The sequence below is a fragment of the Catharus ustulatus genome, chromosome 21, assembly GCF_009819885.2.
Source record: "Catharus ustulatus isolate bCatUst1 chromosome 21, bCatUst1.pri.v2, whole genome shotgun sequence".
Classification (NCBI taxonomy): Eukaryota; Metazoa; Chordata; class Aves; order Passeriformes; family Turdidae; genus Catharus; species Catharus ustulatus.
Window position 1 is genome coordinate 1,139,523 of NC_046241.1, and position 17,060 is coordinate 1,156,582.

General features: G+C 59.0%; 1 protein-coding gene across 10 annotated transcripts in view; it reads right to left on the reverse strand.

Annotated features, from left to right (window-relative positions):
- Positions 1-1,155: 1,155 nt before the first annotated feature.
- RGS3 (regulator of G protein signaling 3) overlaps positions 1,156-17,060 on the reverse strand; it is a 75,004-nt gene continuing 59,099 nt past the window's right edge. For 8 of the 10 annotated variants that reach the window (XM_033077602.2, XM_033077601.1, XM_033077604.1 and 5 more), the window contains 6 exons: positions 11,068-11,712; positions 7,353-7,426; positions 3,573-3,674; positions 2,481-2,542; positions 1,722-1,888; positions 1,156-1,632 (listed from right to left, as the gene is read on the reverse strand). In XM_033077602.2, coding sequence (XP_032933493.1) covers positions 1,447-1,632; positions 1,722-1,888; positions 2,481-2,542; positions 3,573-3,674; positions 7,353-7,426; positions 11,068-11,712 — 1,236 coding nt within the window. In that variant the 3' untranslated portion in view covers positions 1,156-1,446. Of the gene's footprint in view, positions 1,633-1,721; positions 1,889-2,480; positions 2,543-3,572; positions 3,675-3,767; positions 4,222-6,177; positions 6,323-7,352; positions 7,427-11,067; positions 11,713-17,060 lie in introns of those variants that run through there. The other 2 variants (XM_033077610.2, XM_033077611.2) reach the window with 2 other exon arrangements.

Sequence of the window (17,060 nt, forward strand, 5' to 3'; positions counted from 1 at the left end):
AGGAGCAGCCCTTCCAAGCTGTGCATGGATCTGGAATAGCTTTTTGTTGCTGCTTTTGGTGTGTCCCCAGAGGGACCCAGAGCTGCAGGAGGTCACTGGTGTGTTTGGGAATTTCCCTGGTCAGAGAAACCATTTCCCTGGTTCATGCCCTGTTGTGTTTAATAGCGACCACTGTCCTTGGCAACAGTCTCACTTTGGGCAAAACTCTCCTACACCCAGACCTGGCCTCAGGAGCATCTGGCAGCTGCTCCATCATAAAAAACTGCTCAGAAATTCATGGAACTACATTTTCCCTTCTTTAGCCACACAGTAATAGGATTTTACGCTCCTCAGCAAGGCAAGGGCCACACGGCTCCAGCAGTGCTGACAAACATGGCACAAACAAAAGCCAGCTACAAGAAATGATATTCTCCTTTTATTTACCAATGACCATGACATTGTAGGTTTTTTTTCTAGCTGCAGAGATGCTTTGCACTGTAAACTGGGAGGCAGGCAGTGCATCCTGCCCTGCCAGGGCTAGCAGGAACCCCCGCTTCCCAAACACAGCATTGTTATCCAGTCAGGAGAGCGGCTGCTGCACAGAGTTTGCTCTTCTCCATCACCAACCCCTCCGTCGTCAGGGCATCGATACACTGATATTTACACCAGGCTCCCCCAGCGGCCTGCTGCCAGGGAACGGGTCTGGCACACCAAACCTGCTACCTTACCAAATCTACACACTTGGAAAAAGAAAAAAGGCATCCACTCTGCCGGAGAAGTCGGCCGCGACACACACAGATATTGCACTTGTAACTTGGGAATGGGGAGGACACAGGGTTTCCTATCACACAGCAACGTGTCCAGCTACAGGAGGGCAATAAATAAACCGGGGGGGAGGGCAGGAGGGGGTGCTTTGCACACCTCCAGCGCAGAGCAAGGACCCGGCTCTCACTGCTCTCGGGGGGACCCACCACGAGCCAAGGAAGCGCCGGGCTCCTGCCAGAGCTGCTCCAGGAGGCCCCACGGCACAGGCAAGCACAGCAGCATCCTGGGGCTGCTCCAGTTCACAAGGCTTTAATCCAGGACAATGTTCGTGTCGGTGCTGCTGTCCCCTTGCCAGAGCCCTGCACGAGAACCCCTCCTTCTCACCAAGCTGGGCTCACTCTCCGCCTTCTGGCTGGGCAGGTGCTTCACAGTAGTCTTGTGGGAGTTTCCCTCCTGGCTAAATCCATGCCGGGGCCACCCCGAAGGCATCGTACCAGCGATGGTGGGGCAGGGAGCTGCAGCAGTACCAGCCTGCCTGGCTGTTGGTCCCCTCAGCCCCGAGCTCGGTGCCTTCAGCTGCCCCATGTCCGTACTGGGGGCACGAGCGGGACCACGAGCTCCCACCAGCTCCCAGGAAGGCCTCCACTGCCCAATTCCATGTAAACACTCAGCTCCCAGCCTGCCCCGAGACAGTCCTTGGGCCTACAGCGGGGAGCTGCCTTTCTTCTGGTTGATTATGTCCAAGTACAGGTCGGAGCGGAGGAAGCGGGGGTATGAGTCCTTCTCCATGAGCCCATAAATCCTCTTCTGTGCCAGGTCGAAGCAGCTGCGGGTGATGTTCTGCAGGTTCTCCTTGGTGTGCTCCCGAGTGTAGGAGTCCAGGTTGACCTGTGGGCAGAGGAACCAGGGCTGGTGAGCAGCTCCCCAGGCAGCCATGGTGCCAGGAGCCGCACACCAGCGTGGGAGCCAGCCCTCACCTCCTTGCAGGACTGGATGGCAATGTACTCAGCAAAGATCTTCTTGGCCTTGGAGACCATCTTGGACTGGGATTTGATCTTCTTGAATTCCTCACAGGCCAGCCAGAACTCCAGGTTCTCCTCGCTGAACTCGGTGCGCAGGAAGGCCCTGAAGGCAGCGAGCCCGTCTGTGGGGGACAGGGATATGGCTCTACTCCCACTCACAGACAGGGAACAGCCCCACAAGACCCTCAGCTCCTGCAGAGCCCAAACCACCTCCCTTGTGCAGACAGCCATGGCACTGCCAGGCCAGCACAGCAACACAGCCCATCCAGGAGCTGAATCCACATCCCCAGCCTGGCTGCAGCACCCAGAGCCAGAAGGGAGGCTGGGCTGGAGTGGGGACAGGATTCCCTGGCCATCCCCCTGGGCTGGGTGTAGGAGGGGCTGTTCTCCCATCTTCAGGATGTTCTAAAGCAGCTCCTGCTCCACGGACCCTTTGCACAGCCCCAAAGTGGGCACACACATGGATCACAGCCTCCTCCTCCCCAAGCTGAGGGGCTGCAGCCCTGACCTAAAGCTCTCCCCAGCCCCTGTCCCCAAGTTCCCCCCTGGGTCAGGAAGGAGCAGTAGGGGTGCAAACAAGGGAGGAACTAATTTTGCTTTGTGCATCCCCAAACACCGGAAGGGATTAACAGAGGAAATCCCAGCTTTATCCAGCACGTGTCTGGATATTCCCCTGGCAGCAAACACAAGTGGAAGGGATGGACACACACTTACATTTGTGCAGCAGCAGCTTCTCCAAGGAGTCCCCCCACTTGAGCGCTTCCTCGGGAGTGGGCCTGTGGAAAAAGGACGGCACGTTGGCAAAGCTCAGCAGCAAAAGCTGCTTTTGCTGCCTGCTAAACATTTCCAGTGGATTAAAAGCCAGGCTGTGAGCCCAGCACGGCTGCTCCCAGCTCCCAAATCAGCCTCCTGCTAAACGTTTCCAGAGGATAAAGCCACACTGTGTGCCCAAGGGGCTGGCCCTGGCTCCCACCTTGGTACTGGCACTGGCAGAGCAGCTGAAGGCAGAGCCAGGCTCTGCACCAGGCAGTGCCACAGCAACTCTGCTGAAAGGAAACGGCTGCCTTTAGGCTGCCAGGAAGAAAATCCAACCCCAGGAGGTCTGTGCAGGCAGCTGTGGCACTTGGGGTGTCTGAGGAAGAACTGGAGAAACTCCAGCTGATGCGGAGCTGTGGAGAAGTGGGATTTCAGCTGCCCCATTCAAGCAGCTAGAGAAGCTGCCAGCAGCAAGAGCAGGGAAGGCTTGTTCTCCAGCTGCTAAAGCATCTCCAGAGCAAAGCAGTTTTTCAAACCGGCCTCTGGCCAGTTAAAGTTCCACAGACAAACACTGGGAGAACGCTGCTGTCAGGTAAATTTCCAGCCCAAGCTGCTGCAGTGCCACTGTTGCAGGCAGGACCTCTCACTCTCCAGCAGGAGATTTTCAGCCAAAAAAATATTTTAAATGCTCCTCCAGATACAAAAACGTTGTCCACAGCCTCCCCAGTTGGGGTAAACACACCTCCCTGGAGGTGAAGGAGCTCCAGACCACGGTTTGTCCCCAAGCCCCCACGGTCCGCATGCCCACGGTCCCCAAGTCCCCATGGTCCCTATCCCCACTGTCCCCTATCCCCACGGTCCCCAAGCCCCACGGTCCCCAAGCCCCACGGTCCCCAAGTCCCCACGGTCCCTATCCCCACTGTCCCCTATCCCCACTGTCCCCAAGCCCCACGGTCCCTATCCCCACTGTCCCCTATGCCCACGGTCCCCTAGCCCCACGGTCCCCCAAGTCCCCACGGTGCCCATCCCCACACCACCCGCAGCACCTACTTGAGGGATTTGAGCACTTTGTCCAGTTTGCCGGAGGGGTTGGCCCCGGGGGACTCGTTCCGCCGCCGAAAAATCCCCAGCCGGTTCTTCATGTCCTTGGCTCTAGAGAGAAGAGCGAGTGTGAGCGGGAGGGCGAGGGGACCCCGGCCCCGCGGGGACCCTCGGGCAGCGCATCCCCCCGCGCCCTGCACCTACTCCTTCATGGTGTGCCGGCGCTGCAGGCTGCCCGAGTGCGGCCTCTGCACCGCCAGCAGCATCTCCGCGTGGAACTCCAGAGGCTGCGGCTTGGACAGGTCGCGGAAGAAGGGCATGGCAGCGGGGACAGCCGGTGCCGAGCGACAGCGGGGACAGCGCGAACCGGGGGACAGGCGGTGCGGAGGGGACAGCCCGAGCTGCGGGGACAGCGGGGACGCTCTGCCCGAGCCGCGCTCCTGCCCGCAGTGGCCAGCGCGGAACGGGAAGTGGGAGGGCTCAGCGCCCAGAGCTTTAAATGCGGCGTGGGGCGGCCGGAGCGTGCGAGTGAGTAAAGGCTGTGTCAGCCCCGCTGCTGTTTGGGACGGCTCTGCCGTTGCTGGGGAAACTTGAGGAAAGGTGGAAAAATCAGCGCCGAGGCGGATAGTGGGGCCTTTCAAGAGACGGCGGGGAAAAATAATCACGGCGAGGATTTACGAGGGTTATTTATAGAGCGCAGGCATCCCGGGAAGGCAGCGGGGCGGAGCGGGCTGGGGAGCGGAGCGGGGACAGCGCTGCTCTGTGTCCCCCCGCGTGGGCAGCCACACACGCACACCCCACGCGTGTTCACAGTCTGCGGTGCCAGCCCGTGTGGGGCATGGCCGTGGGGACATCTCCATACGGGGGTGGCCGGTACTGGCAGTGCGGGGCACTGGGGCAAAGACACCCGCGCACGAGTCCCCCCGCTGCAGCATCCCTGGACAGACAGACTGCCGGACACACGGACATGGGGCTCGCGGTTGCCCCGGGGAGCCGCCAGGGACACAAAGTTTTACAGAACTTTGGGAAAAGGAGCCCCCAAACCCCCCCACCCCGAGCGGCCCCGGGCGGGCAGGGATGGGACGGGCGGTGCTGCCCCCGCGCGGTCCTGCGCGGTCACTGCACCCGGACACCCGGCGGGGCCGGCACCGAGCACCTCCAAAAACAAAAACAATTAAACAATGCAGCAGTGACACTTCTTCGGCCTTGCTTCGCACTCCCTTTTCTGGCAGTCTTCTCCCAATGGCAGTGATCTGTCACTCATTAAAAAGCAAGTATAATGCTATCTTGATTGCATGTGGCTAGAACCCTTATAACTGGAAAGAATTACAGCTTTCATATATGTTTTTAATTTCTTCCATTTAAAATACCACTCTTCGATCTCATCATAAAGTGCACACAGACAGTGTTTCACTGCCTGTGGATACAATATATTTATCCAAACTTAAGAGCATGAGTCTTTTCTCAACACACATGGACTGCACCCTCTAAATCTGAAGCTCCTTATCTGACAATATCTCATCGGGCAAGCAGCTTCAGCTTTCACTTCTTGCTCTTTCTGATTCTGCAAATTCAATGTTACAGGAGCTCCCACAGGTCACACAGCAAGGATGCTCAGAGAAGCCACCTCAACCTGGTCAAGCCATGCCCAGGGACATGAGTGGGACAGGAGGAATTCAGGGCACGGATGTAGCACCACACCCCAGGTGTTCTCCAGACCCACAGCTCTATCCAGTTCCAAGAGGGTAAAACACAGAAACACTGGGAAAAATAAAAGAGATGCAACAACTCCATGGCTCAGTCCAATGAGCCACACACAGAATGACTGTAGAGGGCAATTGCTTCCCCCTAATCGCTGGTGCCATCCATGTCCTCACAAACATGGAGCGTTTCACTGCCTTCACACCCCCTGGGTGTGATCCCAGCAGGACACACATCCTGCTGCTGCCAGGCACCCGCTAACGTGGGAAAAGCAGATCCAAACACAGAGCCTCACGCTCCAAACACGGAGCCTCACACTCCAAACACCATCTGCCTCCCATCAGTGCGCTGCCAACGCCGCCGGCAGCTGGGGACCCGCCAGCACACAGGAGAGCCATCCCAACACAGCCCCGAGCAACAACTTCAGCACTGTTCCCACTTTAGCAGGGCAGCAGTCAGCGCCTGGAGGGGCTGGCAGGGCACTGAACACCCCTGTGTGACACACGTGGGTCACCTCCACAGCACAGCCCTCGGCACAAGACCAGCTGGCCCACACCAGGCAGGTGATCCTGGCTCCTGGGTGGATTTTCCAGCTGGAACACACCAGGCAAACACCTCCTAAGGAAGTTCCCCAACTTCCACGTGCTGCTGCTCTCGCACACCCTTGCAAAGAAGGAGTGGCACCGACCCAGGCTGCGACAGCCCCCAGCTGCAGCCACACTGCACAACAAATGTCACAGGAAAAATAATTCCACTTAAAAATTGCTGGTTTCACTTCAGAGTTGCCTCTATAAAGTGATCTGCCCCAGCACCCCAGCATGACCACGCGGCCCAGCACCATCACCCCGTGCCACTTCCAAACCATCCCCTGGGCAGCACATCCCCCTTCCTGGCAGGATGCTGGCTGTCCTACCTTTCCAGATATTTTTCGGAAAAGTCCACCATGGCGTGGTACATCGGGGCCGGCAGCGCGTGCCGGGAGAGGAGCGAGTGCCGACCCGCGGCCCGCGCACCATAAATAGTCCCGGAGCCGGCCGGGACAGCCAATGGCGCTGCCAAGCGCTCCCCGGAGCATCCCCTGCCGGCTCAAGGTGAGCGCAGAGCCCGCTCCGCAACCGCCCCTGACCCCGCCGCGCCTCCCCCCCAGCCCCGCTCCCCCGGCGCTGCCACGCGGCCGGGGGGACGTCCCTGCTGCAAGGGCTTCGTTTTCATTTCGAGCGCTGGGGGGGAAATAATAAAAAGAGCTAAAAATAGGCGGCAGCGATGAGGCAGCGCGGGCCGACAGTGCCGCTCGCTGGCACAGCCGGCGAGGCCGGGCACGGCGTGCGCAGCCCCCTCGCACCCCGAGCCGCTCGAACCACGTGTGGCTCCTCCACCTGCCCGGCACACGTGGCGCAGGGCACCGGGCACACAGCCACGGGCACCCCCGTGGCCCTGGCACCGGCTGGATCCGCGTTCTGGAGCAGTTCGTTCCCGAACATCCTCACCCGTGTGCCTGCCCCCCTCAGCTGCAGCTGTGTTTGAGGACAGCAAAGGCCACGGCAGCCTCGTCCTTGCTTGCACCCACTTTTTGGCACCCCAAAGCCTTACCGGGAGCAGCAGAGGGGCTGCCGGTGTCCCTCGGGGATCCCCGCGGTCCCTGCTGCCACCACACACTGCCACTGATGTGCGACGAGGGCTAAGCCTGACCCGCGATGGGAAACCTCCCCATCCCACCTCCCCATTCCTCCTCCCGGCATGGGGCCAGCGGGAAGGAGGTCCCCAGCTCAGATTTCACTGCTTCCATGTCCTCTCCCTGAACCCGGGCAAGCTGCTTTTCCCAAGAGCCACTGTCTTCACCCTGTCCGGGCATGGTGGGAGGGGGTGCTCCCATCTGGGCTGGGCAGTGCCCCCAGCACACCCCACCACCCTCCCTGAAAACAATTCATCTGAAGCGAGACCCCAGTTTACAGCTCTGCTGCTGGAAAAAGTCAGGGGGGAAAGACAGGGATCCTGAGGGCTGGCTGGTACCAGCAGGGCTTGGCTGAGGTGTCTGACCCCACAAAGAGCCCTGGCACACCCTGATGCCACCCCCGATGTGACACTTACAGGCTCCTGCTGCGTTTCTTGCGGGAGGTCTCGTCTCCTTCGTCACAGCTGCACTCGGGGTCTGCTCCACTCAGCTGGGAGGGAACAGAAGAACAGTGTCTGTCATCATATCAGGACATGCCATCGTGTCACTGTACCACCAACCAGTGGGGCCAGCATCCCCATGGTCCCCACACCACAGGGCCCCTTCCTCATGATGGCAACGACACGGGACAAGCTCCTGACACAGGAACCTCCCTCCCCTCACTCATCCTCTGCCACCTTCAGCCCGTGGAGTTCCTGGATCATCCAAGGAGACCCCACAGCCAGTGGCCCAGGCACCCTCCAGGTTCAAGGTGCTGACAGTGCACCTTCTACAGGGAGGACATTCACATCTCCACTCCTGATGCTCCTCCTGCTGCTGAGTGGGCACAGGGATCCTGCCACCACCCAAAGAGCCCCCCAGGAACACGCCTGGCACCCAAAATCAATCACGAGTCCTCCAGGCAGGAGAAATCACAACGGTTCACCTATAATAGAATTATATTGTTGCAGTTTACAAGTCTTCTCTCTGACCACTGCTCCAGGGCAGCCTGGGCAAACCAAGGGGATCTGGGATGTGCCATGAGCTCAGGGCAGCATCAGCACAGCCTCTGAGCCACAAAGCCGGGCACCAGGCAGGGAGACCCTGCTGGAATCACCACAGCTCGGGGGCTTTAGCATTCCATCCATCCCTGAACGCTGCAGATGCTCACAGCCAGTCCTGCATCCTGCCCATCCAGCCCATCCCGTGCTCCCGGGGCTCCAGGCGCTTTCCAGGATCATCACCCCGCGGCCGGGCCGTGGGAACCCTGTGCTCAGCCCGCAGCCCCGGGCCCGAGCTTTCGGACACTTCCTTCCATTCTGCGCCCGGGTTTCCGGAGTTTATCGGCCCCGAACAATGCGGCCCTCGCTGAGCACCTTCCCCGGGCCGCTCCGGGCCCGGCAGACGGGCTGGCCGGGGCTTCCTGCCATTGTCCGGAGAGGCTCCGTGCTCGGGGACAAAAGGCAGCAGCAGGGAGTCCCGAGGAGTCCCAGCGCTCCCCACAATGCCCAATAAAACAACCGGCTCCCAGCGCACCGCGGGAAGCGGGGAACGGGGAGGCACACCGGGCACGATGGTGTTAAAAAAGGGAATGAGCCCCTCTGAAACACTGAAAAGGGGAATGAGCCCCTCTGAAACACTCCTAGATGGGAAAATAAACAAGAACTTTGATGGATGTGATGGTCCTGCAGCTGAGACCTCTGGGTGCAAGTGTTGCCAGTGCTTGACGGCTTGATGGGAGAATTCCTTATGGGAATTGTGCATCAGTGTCCTGCCCCAAAAAGCTCGGAGGCTTCATTGAACTATTCAAGGCACAGACCAATAAAAGTGTTTCCAAAGCATAGCCCAGTCCCACAGTGGCTCAGCCGCTGTGGCTTCCCTGAGTGCTGCACACCCTCCACAGGCAGCTGGAGAGGGCAGGGCAAGGGGAGGAGGACAATGGGCTCACAGTAGGAATGGGGCAGTGGGAGCAAGGCAAGGGTATCAGGGCCATGGAGACGGGAATGGGAATAGGGGAATGGGAACAGGGGAATAGGAACAGGGGAGTGGGAACAGGGGAGTGGGAATGGAGTGGTGGGAACAGAGAAGTGGGAACAGGGGAATGGGAACAGAGAAGTGGGAACAGGGGAATGGGAACAGGGCAGCGGGAATGGGGCAGTGGGAGCAGGGTGATGTGAGCAAACAAGGCAGTAGGAACAGGCAGGGGTACCCAGGAGAACATATGGGCAGGGATTTAAGCTCCAGGCAGACAGAGCTGCTACAGGCTTGGAACTGGGAGCTGGAGGAGGTGCAGCCACCACACTGCCCTCCCCACTGGCACAGGCTGCCCAATCCGTGCCCCAAAAATCCCAGTCTAATGTGCAGCAGAACAGTTTAACGCAGGAGGAGCTCCGTTCACCTCTGCGGGAAAGCATCCACCCAGATGAGAGCAGGATGCGCAGGGGGCGGCTCCGCGGGGCAGGCTGAGCAGGATCCGGGGTGCGGGGCAGGGACACACAGCGCGCCCGGCTCGGGCAGGGCTGCGGGGCTGCGGGGCTGCACTGCAGGGCTGCAGGGGTGTGGGGCTGCGGGGCTGCACTGCGGGGCTGCGGGGCTTCAGGGCTGCAGGGCTGCGGGGCTGCGGGGCTGCAGGGCTGCGGGGCTGCAGGGCTGCGGGGCTGCAGGGCTTCGGGGCTGCACTGCAGGGCTGCAGGGGTGCGGGGCTCCAGGTGTGCGGGGCTGCACTGCAGGGCTGCAAGGGTGCGGGGCTGCACTGCAGGGCTGCAGGGCTGCAGGCTCGGGGCTGCACACACAGCGGCACTGTAAGCTCTCCTTCAGGGCACTGCTCACAGCAGCGCTCACGGACGCTCTCAGCCGGCGCTGATGCTGTCACTGCCTCCCTCGCACATGCGACAGGCAGCGACCGTGTCCCTCACACAAGGGTGGCTTTTCTTTATTCGGGATAGGGCGGGTCTGAACCCCCCATCTCCTCCCGCACACGATTGTTAACATCAGTCTCCAAGAGAGTTTGGACTCCCTCGCGGACACCAGCCCCATCCCAGCAGTCTGTAACCCCAGGAAAGGCTCTCACCAGCTGGTCAGGGACTCTAAGCCCAAAAATTCCTTCGGGAAACAGTATCAGCGTGACAGCAAGAGAGTGAACCCAGCGCGGGTTTAACCCCAGCATGGATTTAACCCCAGGGTCTACAGCAACCTCTCCTGCCATGGAACACTTGATCTGGAGCAGAATGTGGCTCTGCAAGGCCCCAAGCAACAGGACATGGTCCTGAGCTGTGAAACGAGGTCCTGAGCTGGGAACATGACCCTGAGCGATGGACTGAGGTCCTGTGCCAAGCACCAGAGCCCCAAGCAGCACCCAGGGCCCCGAGCAGCACCCAGGGCCCCAAACAGCACCCAGAGCCCTGAGCAGCACCCAGAGCCCTGAGCAGCACCCAGGGCCCCAAACAGCACCCAGAGCCCTGAGCAGCACCCAGAGCTGAGGCAGAGGTGGAGCTGGTGGGGGCTTGGTGGGGCAGAGCAGAGTATGGGACCAGGGGCCACTCTCAGCACCCTGCCAGTGTCATCTGGGCAGAATGGGAACAGCATTCCCATGAATGGTCTCTGCACTGGCACCTCAGGGAGCACCCCAGACCCCTGGGATTGCACAGGCCAGTGCAGTCCTGGGCAGAGCTCCCTCGGCACAGCCTCTGCAGCTCCTCCTGCATGGTGAGGTCACACATCACTGCTGACCACAGCTTTTTCATGAGATGGACCCCACAGCCCTGCAGAAGGCTGGTGGGGGCAGAGGGTCACACTGCTCCTGGCACCCTCTGCACACTGGGGACTGTCACCAGGATTCTCCCCTGTGCTGCTGGGAGCAGTCCTGTGCAAGCACAGCTCTCAGGTGCACCTCTGTCAGCTCCAGTCCCAGCAGACAGCGGCTGCCGGGGACTCGGGACCTGCAGGGTGTGGATGCAGTGCTAGGAACGGCCACCCATGGCCCCAGCACGCTGCTGGGGTGACACGCCCCGAGCTAAGCACCTCCCAGAGCTGGCTGCCAGGGACAGGGACCCTCCTGGCCGCTCAGAAGGCAGCTTTGCCATGGTCATGGAGAAAGGGGCTCCTCCACCCCAGCAGCTCTCCCACCAGCAGCGCCAGCCGTGCCTCACGTACCTTCCTGTGGCCCGAGAAGAGCAGCGTGAGCTGATGGATGGAGCCGCCGTTTTTGACGAGCTCTTTCTTGAGGGTCCTGGGGGAGGGCAGTGCCCAGTGCGTGGCGGTGTCCTGGCTGTCGGAGCAGTTGAGGGTGGTGTCGGAGGTGAAGCAGTGGCCCTTGGCCTCCTGCAGCAGGCTGCCCTCGCTGTGGGTGCGGCGCCGCAGGGAGCCCTGCACGCTCAGGGTGTAGCCGGCCTGCCCGCCCGACGTCTCGATCATGCTGCTGCGCTTCAGCTCGTTCCTGTCCAGGTACTGCTCGTCGCTGTCCTCCTCCTCCTCGTCCTCCTCGTCCTCATCTTCGTCCTCATCCTCCTCCTCATCCTCGCCGTCCGTGGCGCTGCTCGCCGTGCCCGCCGCGCTCTGGCTGAAGGTGCTGTCGAGCCGCAGCTCGGGGATGACAAAGGCTGGCAGGGAGCTGGGCTGCTCCTCTCTCTTTGCGGTGGCCACCGGCTGCTTTTCCACCAGGAGAGGAGCCTGGGTGGCCCCCAGAGCATCCCAGGGCTCGGCCAGAGCCGCTGCCTCGGCAGCCGGAGGGGCACCCGCTGCTGCCTTCCCATCCTCCGAGTGCATCTGCCCCGGCTTCTCGGCGTCCGTCTCCAGCATCTGCCACAGGAGAAGATAAAGATGGATGAAAACAGAAGCACCCCAAATCTCTCTGGCCACCTTCCTGCGGAGCCTTTAACCTCCTCACACTCCACCTCCAAGTCTGGTACCGATTTGTACAACGCTAACAGTGCTCTGGTTGGGTGGGATGGCATCATCCCCACGTCCCCAGGTGTTGCCAAGTCACCCACTGCTCTGTCAGCACCCAGTCCTGCTCCTGAGCCCTGGAGCAGCAGGTTTCCCCAGCTGACAGGAGTGGGATGGTGGCACTCAGCTCTCCCCTCCAGCACCCAGCAGCACCGGTGGCTTTTGAGGAATCCCAGGGATTTTGAGGAATCCCAGGCTGCCGGCTTGGCTCCAGCCGCAGAGGCAGAGCCGTAACAGCATCCTCACCCCTATGGCTGCTCGTCCCCCGGGAGCTGCTGCCCTGCAGGGACTTCCCCTAAGGGCTGCAGAGAAACCCAGCAGCTGGTCCAGCAGCTCTGGCCACTCCTGCACAGCGTTATCAAATGGCAAAGGGAATTGCCGGGCTCTGCCCATCCCTGGATTGCCCCAGTTCTGCCCGTGGCTCTGGAAAAGCCCTTCAAAACCAGTACAACTATCATACAGACACTCCTGCCAGCCCCTCTCGGGGTTTTTCCAAGTTTCTTTGAAGCTGGGGAAGACCTGAGCAAGCTCTGTCCTTTCAAAGGGAAAACCCAAGGGAAAAAACCTCCGAGGCTGTTTTTGTGACCAGGGGGAGCCTGTGATGAGCCCTCCCCCGCCAGAGTAGGGTCCTGTGTGATTTTTCTGTCTAAGCTGAAGGGGCAAAACCAACCCAGCAGGGAAAAAAAGACCAAAGGAGAGAAAGCAATTCCCTCCTACACAGATCCTGGGGCAGGGGCTATTCCACATGACCACCCCAGCTAACAAGTCCCCCAGAAAAGATGTCACTGTATCACCAGCTGAGATCCAAGCATTTTCACAAACCCAGTGACAATCAGAAAGCAGGAGTTAACAAAGACACTCCCTCTGTATAAATTGACTTCAGCTTCAAAAAGGGCAGTAGCCCAGGAGTCAACCCATCCAGCCTCACATCCCACTGGGAGGAGGCACACAGAGAGGGGACAGAGGTTGTATCCCCTGTGACAGCACCCCTGCTGCTGGACACCCCTCATCCCCCAGAGCACAGAGGTGATAACCACCCCTGGACATCCCCAGGCAGCTGTGTGCAGATGTTGGGCTGCAAAAGCTGCTGACACCTCCAGGAAACACCCTGGGGGTGTGCATGGGGGACAGCACAGACAGCACCCAGCAGCACCTGCCTGAGCTCAGGGGGCAAAGTGCCAGGCAGGTTGCCAGGGAAATGCTGGAGCTCAGCTGGCCAGCAGCTCCCCTGTGTCCAGCTGTGCCCTGTCCTGGTTTATCATGCCCAAAGGGTCCCTGTGACACCTGCAGCACAGAGAGCACCAGCTCTGCCCCACCCAGCCTGGCTCACCCCAGCAGCAATTCAGCATCATCTGAACTCCCTCAGTGAGTCTGAAGACAAAAATTCAGAGACCACGATGTGCTTGGTCCCTTCATGACATTGCCTCATCCATGAAACAGCTGGATTTGGTGTCAGGGACAAAAAAATGTTCCTTTCACCCCATCCTTGGGACTGTTGCACTTCTCCCACACAGTAATTGCTTGTAAGAAGGGAATTTCCCGGCCCTGCCATGCCAGGCTGCCATTTGCACCAGTGTGTGCCTCACTGATGCTGATGTTTTATTTGTCTTGCAATCACTGTCATCATTATCTCATAAAATAATTAGAGGAAAAACCCACACAGCCCTCGAGTCACTCCCCACAAAGCCCTCCCCCAGCACTGCCTATCTGCCCAGTCCTGCTGCTCACATTGCTGGGTGCCTGCATCTGATAAGGTCCTAGAAGGAAATGAGCAGGCTCCTTTAAAATGAGAGACATTTGGGGATTAAATTAAATCCTTGCACTAATTCAATCAGAGCCTCTGCTGCTCTTCTCTGGCATGGAGGGGATGATCAGCAGCCTCACCATGAGCGAGGCTTGGTTCCATCTCGGGCTGAGAGCATCACCAGGGCTGTGAAACCCTGTCTGCACAGGGCTGAGCTCTGCTCAGCATCACCTGGGCTGGGGAGAGACAGGGGAGGAGAGGCAGCAATGCCATCACTGCCAGCCCACAGACCTGCTCCTGCCTGGAGGCACCAGGGACTTCATCAGCACAAGGCCAAGGCCACCTTGCTGCCCAAAGCTGACTTGGGACCTCAAGGATGGGAATGGGACCAGGTTTCATAGACTCACAGGATGGTTTGGGTTAGAAGGGACCTAAAGCTCATCTTATCCCACCCCCTTCCATGGGCTCCACTATCTCAGGCTGCTCCCAGCCCCAGTGTCCAACCTGGCCTGGGACACTGCCAGGGATCCAGGGGCAGCCACAGCTGCTCTGGGCACCCTGTGCCAGCCCTGCCCACCCTGCCAGGGAACAATTCCTGCCCAATATCCCATCTAATTCTGGAAAGGCCATTCCCTGTGTCCTGTCCCTCCATCCCTTGTCCCCAGCCCCTCTCCAGCTCTCCTGAAGCCCCTTTAGGCACTGCCAGGGGCTCTCAGCTCCCCCTGGAGCTTTTGAGCAGCTTTTCCTGTACCAAGGGGGGCTGACACCTTCTCACCACTTCATGTGGCCAAGGGGTTGCTGGAGGAGGCAGCAGTGGAGGCAGTGCTGGTGCTGCTCTTCCACCTCACAGACTCCCCCAAAGCACTCCATGCTCCCACTGCAGCAGCAGCAGCTCAGGAGTCAGCAGCCAACATCTGGATTTCTCCATTCTCAATGCCTTGGTCTCATTGCTCTCAGCATCTGGGTGTCCCTGACCTCCACATGCAGATTTCCCTTTTTTCACCATCTGCATCTTCCCCTGCACTCAACAAATCGGTTTTGCCATTCCCAGCATCTGGGTTTCCCTGTCTGCACCCAGGCAGGTTGAGGGACTGAGGGAATTTACTCCATCCTCCCTGAAGGACCTCACACTTTACTCTTCCAGTTTCTATCTGAGACTGAGAGGCCAAGCAGCATTTCCTGAGAAAGGGAAGAGAGAGCAGAAGCAGGAGCTGCCTCCAAAGCCCAGGATGGCTCTCTGGGGTCATTTTAGGGAAGGAGGATGAGACCAGAGCAACAGCAAGAGAGTTCCTAAGAATGATCTCCTAATTGAACAAATACCAACACACTCAAAAAAAAAAGCCAACACCACCCTGCCTGCTCCAACATCCTCAAACCTTGCACCTGTTACCCACTCCCTGGGTTCTCTTTGCCTTCAAGGATCACTCACTATCTCAAAAATCAAGTTTTTTCAAGTTTTTTTTTTAAGTTTTATTGAAACCAAGGTAGGGCAGAAGAACTGCAAACCCTCTGCTGCTTGGTCTGTACCTCAAGCAGGTTTTTCTCAGTTGCTGCTCATATCCAGGACTGTTCCAGTTCACCAGCAGAGAAAATTTCAATGAGCGTCAGCACAACCTTGACTTCTCTAGCATGTCTTTAAATAATGTGGCCCTGCTGGTGGCCCACAGCTGGGACTTCCAGCTGGGAAAACCCCAGCCATGGAGACAGCACAGCTGAGAGCTGCAGCCTGCCCTGCCCTTGCCCTGGTGCGGCCAGAAGTGCCAGCACGTGTGGCATTCCCAGGAATCCCCAGCAAGGGGAGGTCAGGGATTTTTTGTTTAAGATCTCAGCTTCTCATTTCAAAGCCTCTGCTCCTCTCAGTCATGGAGCCACTGTGGCTCAAGGAATGCCTGGACATTTAATTGAGCCTTTCCTGGCTCCTGATGGGGATGCTCAGGCTTTCTCTTTCCTTTGTGGTGATGCTGAGGAAGAGGAGGCAAAACACAGCTCAGAGAGCTGCTCTGCACCCAGGTACCTCCTCAGCCAAAACCAGGGATTGGGAAAAGCGGGAAGTCCTTGCAGGCTGTTGGACATCGATGTGAGCAAGAGAGCAAGGGATGTGCTGCTCCAGCTGTGCTCTCACCCAGGAGGAGTGAACGGAGCTGCTGGGACACCACAGGAAGAGCCAATCTTGTGGCTGTCCCCAGCCATGGCAGCTCCATCCTCTGTGTGTTCCATGGAGAACCTCTCTGGCTCCTGCTGCCCTTCAAAGGACCAAGGTGCCTCAACTGTCCCCAAAAGCATTTCACTCCATGAGAATGAGACCAACTCTCCCTCCAGGGTTATTTTGGGAGAGATGCAGACAGCAGTGGGTTCCCTGTGCTGGAGGCAACATCCCACCCCACATCAGCTGGATTGCAGGGAATAGAGCCCCTGCATCATCCAGGGAAACAGCAATCTCTCCAAAGTAGATCTTTCCTAAAGCAGAAAGAAAATATTTTACAATTTTAGTTCTTAGCATAGGATGAACTGTGCCCAGATCTACCAGATCAGAAACTTCTCACTGTGAAACACTGTTGAGCACCTCAGGATTTAAAAAGTGACAAGTAAGAACCAAGGAAGCTCATGACTACAAGGAACAGCATCTAATGCACAGCACGGGGCTTAGGGGAAGAAAGAAAAGCCAGAAATGCAAAGCAGAACTACCAAAACTTGAGAAAATCTTCGTGGGAGTCATTGTGAAAGTGCTCACGAGGTTCCTTGAGCTCTGCTCCTCACCCTTGCGAGGCCGGCAGAACCCAAGGCTCGCTGCACAGCCGGATTTTCTACCCTCTCCCTGCTTCATTAGTGCACAATGAATAATTGATCCCGAGCAATTAGTGTAACAGCAAAAGCAGCGAACAACCCCAACAGCAGCGCCAGCAGCGCCTGGGGCAGGGCAGTGAGGGTGGAGGGACAGATGGGAGACTGGGGGGACAATGTTTGTACCCCCTCAAAACCTGCCCGGGGGCTGCCTCAGCCCTGCAGAAGAAGCCCCTCCTCGGGGGAGGAAGCACGGGACGATCCCGTGCTCCCTGCACAAATCCCATTCCCCATCCCTGCATTCCCAGCGGCAATTCCCAGCCCTGCGCCGCTCCCCAGACTCAGCGGGAAGCGGAGCCGACGCTCACCGAGGGCAGCAGAGGAGCCCGGCTGCAGGCTCAGCCTGCACCCCGCATCTCGGTGTCACCACCTGCTGAAGGTGTCAGCCACCAACCCGGGACCGACCCTCCCCACGCCGTCCCCAGGGACTCAGCTCCGGGCTGCCAACCCCGACCCAGCAGTGCCAGCTCCGGATCCCAACCCATCCCATCCATGCCCTCCATCCCCAGCGAGCCTCCGAGTGTGCCACGGCTGCGATTCCAGGCTGAACAGGCTGCTTGGTCCCCAGTGCCAGTCCAGGGGCGGTATCCAAAAGGCTGCAGAAGTCCTGGAGTGG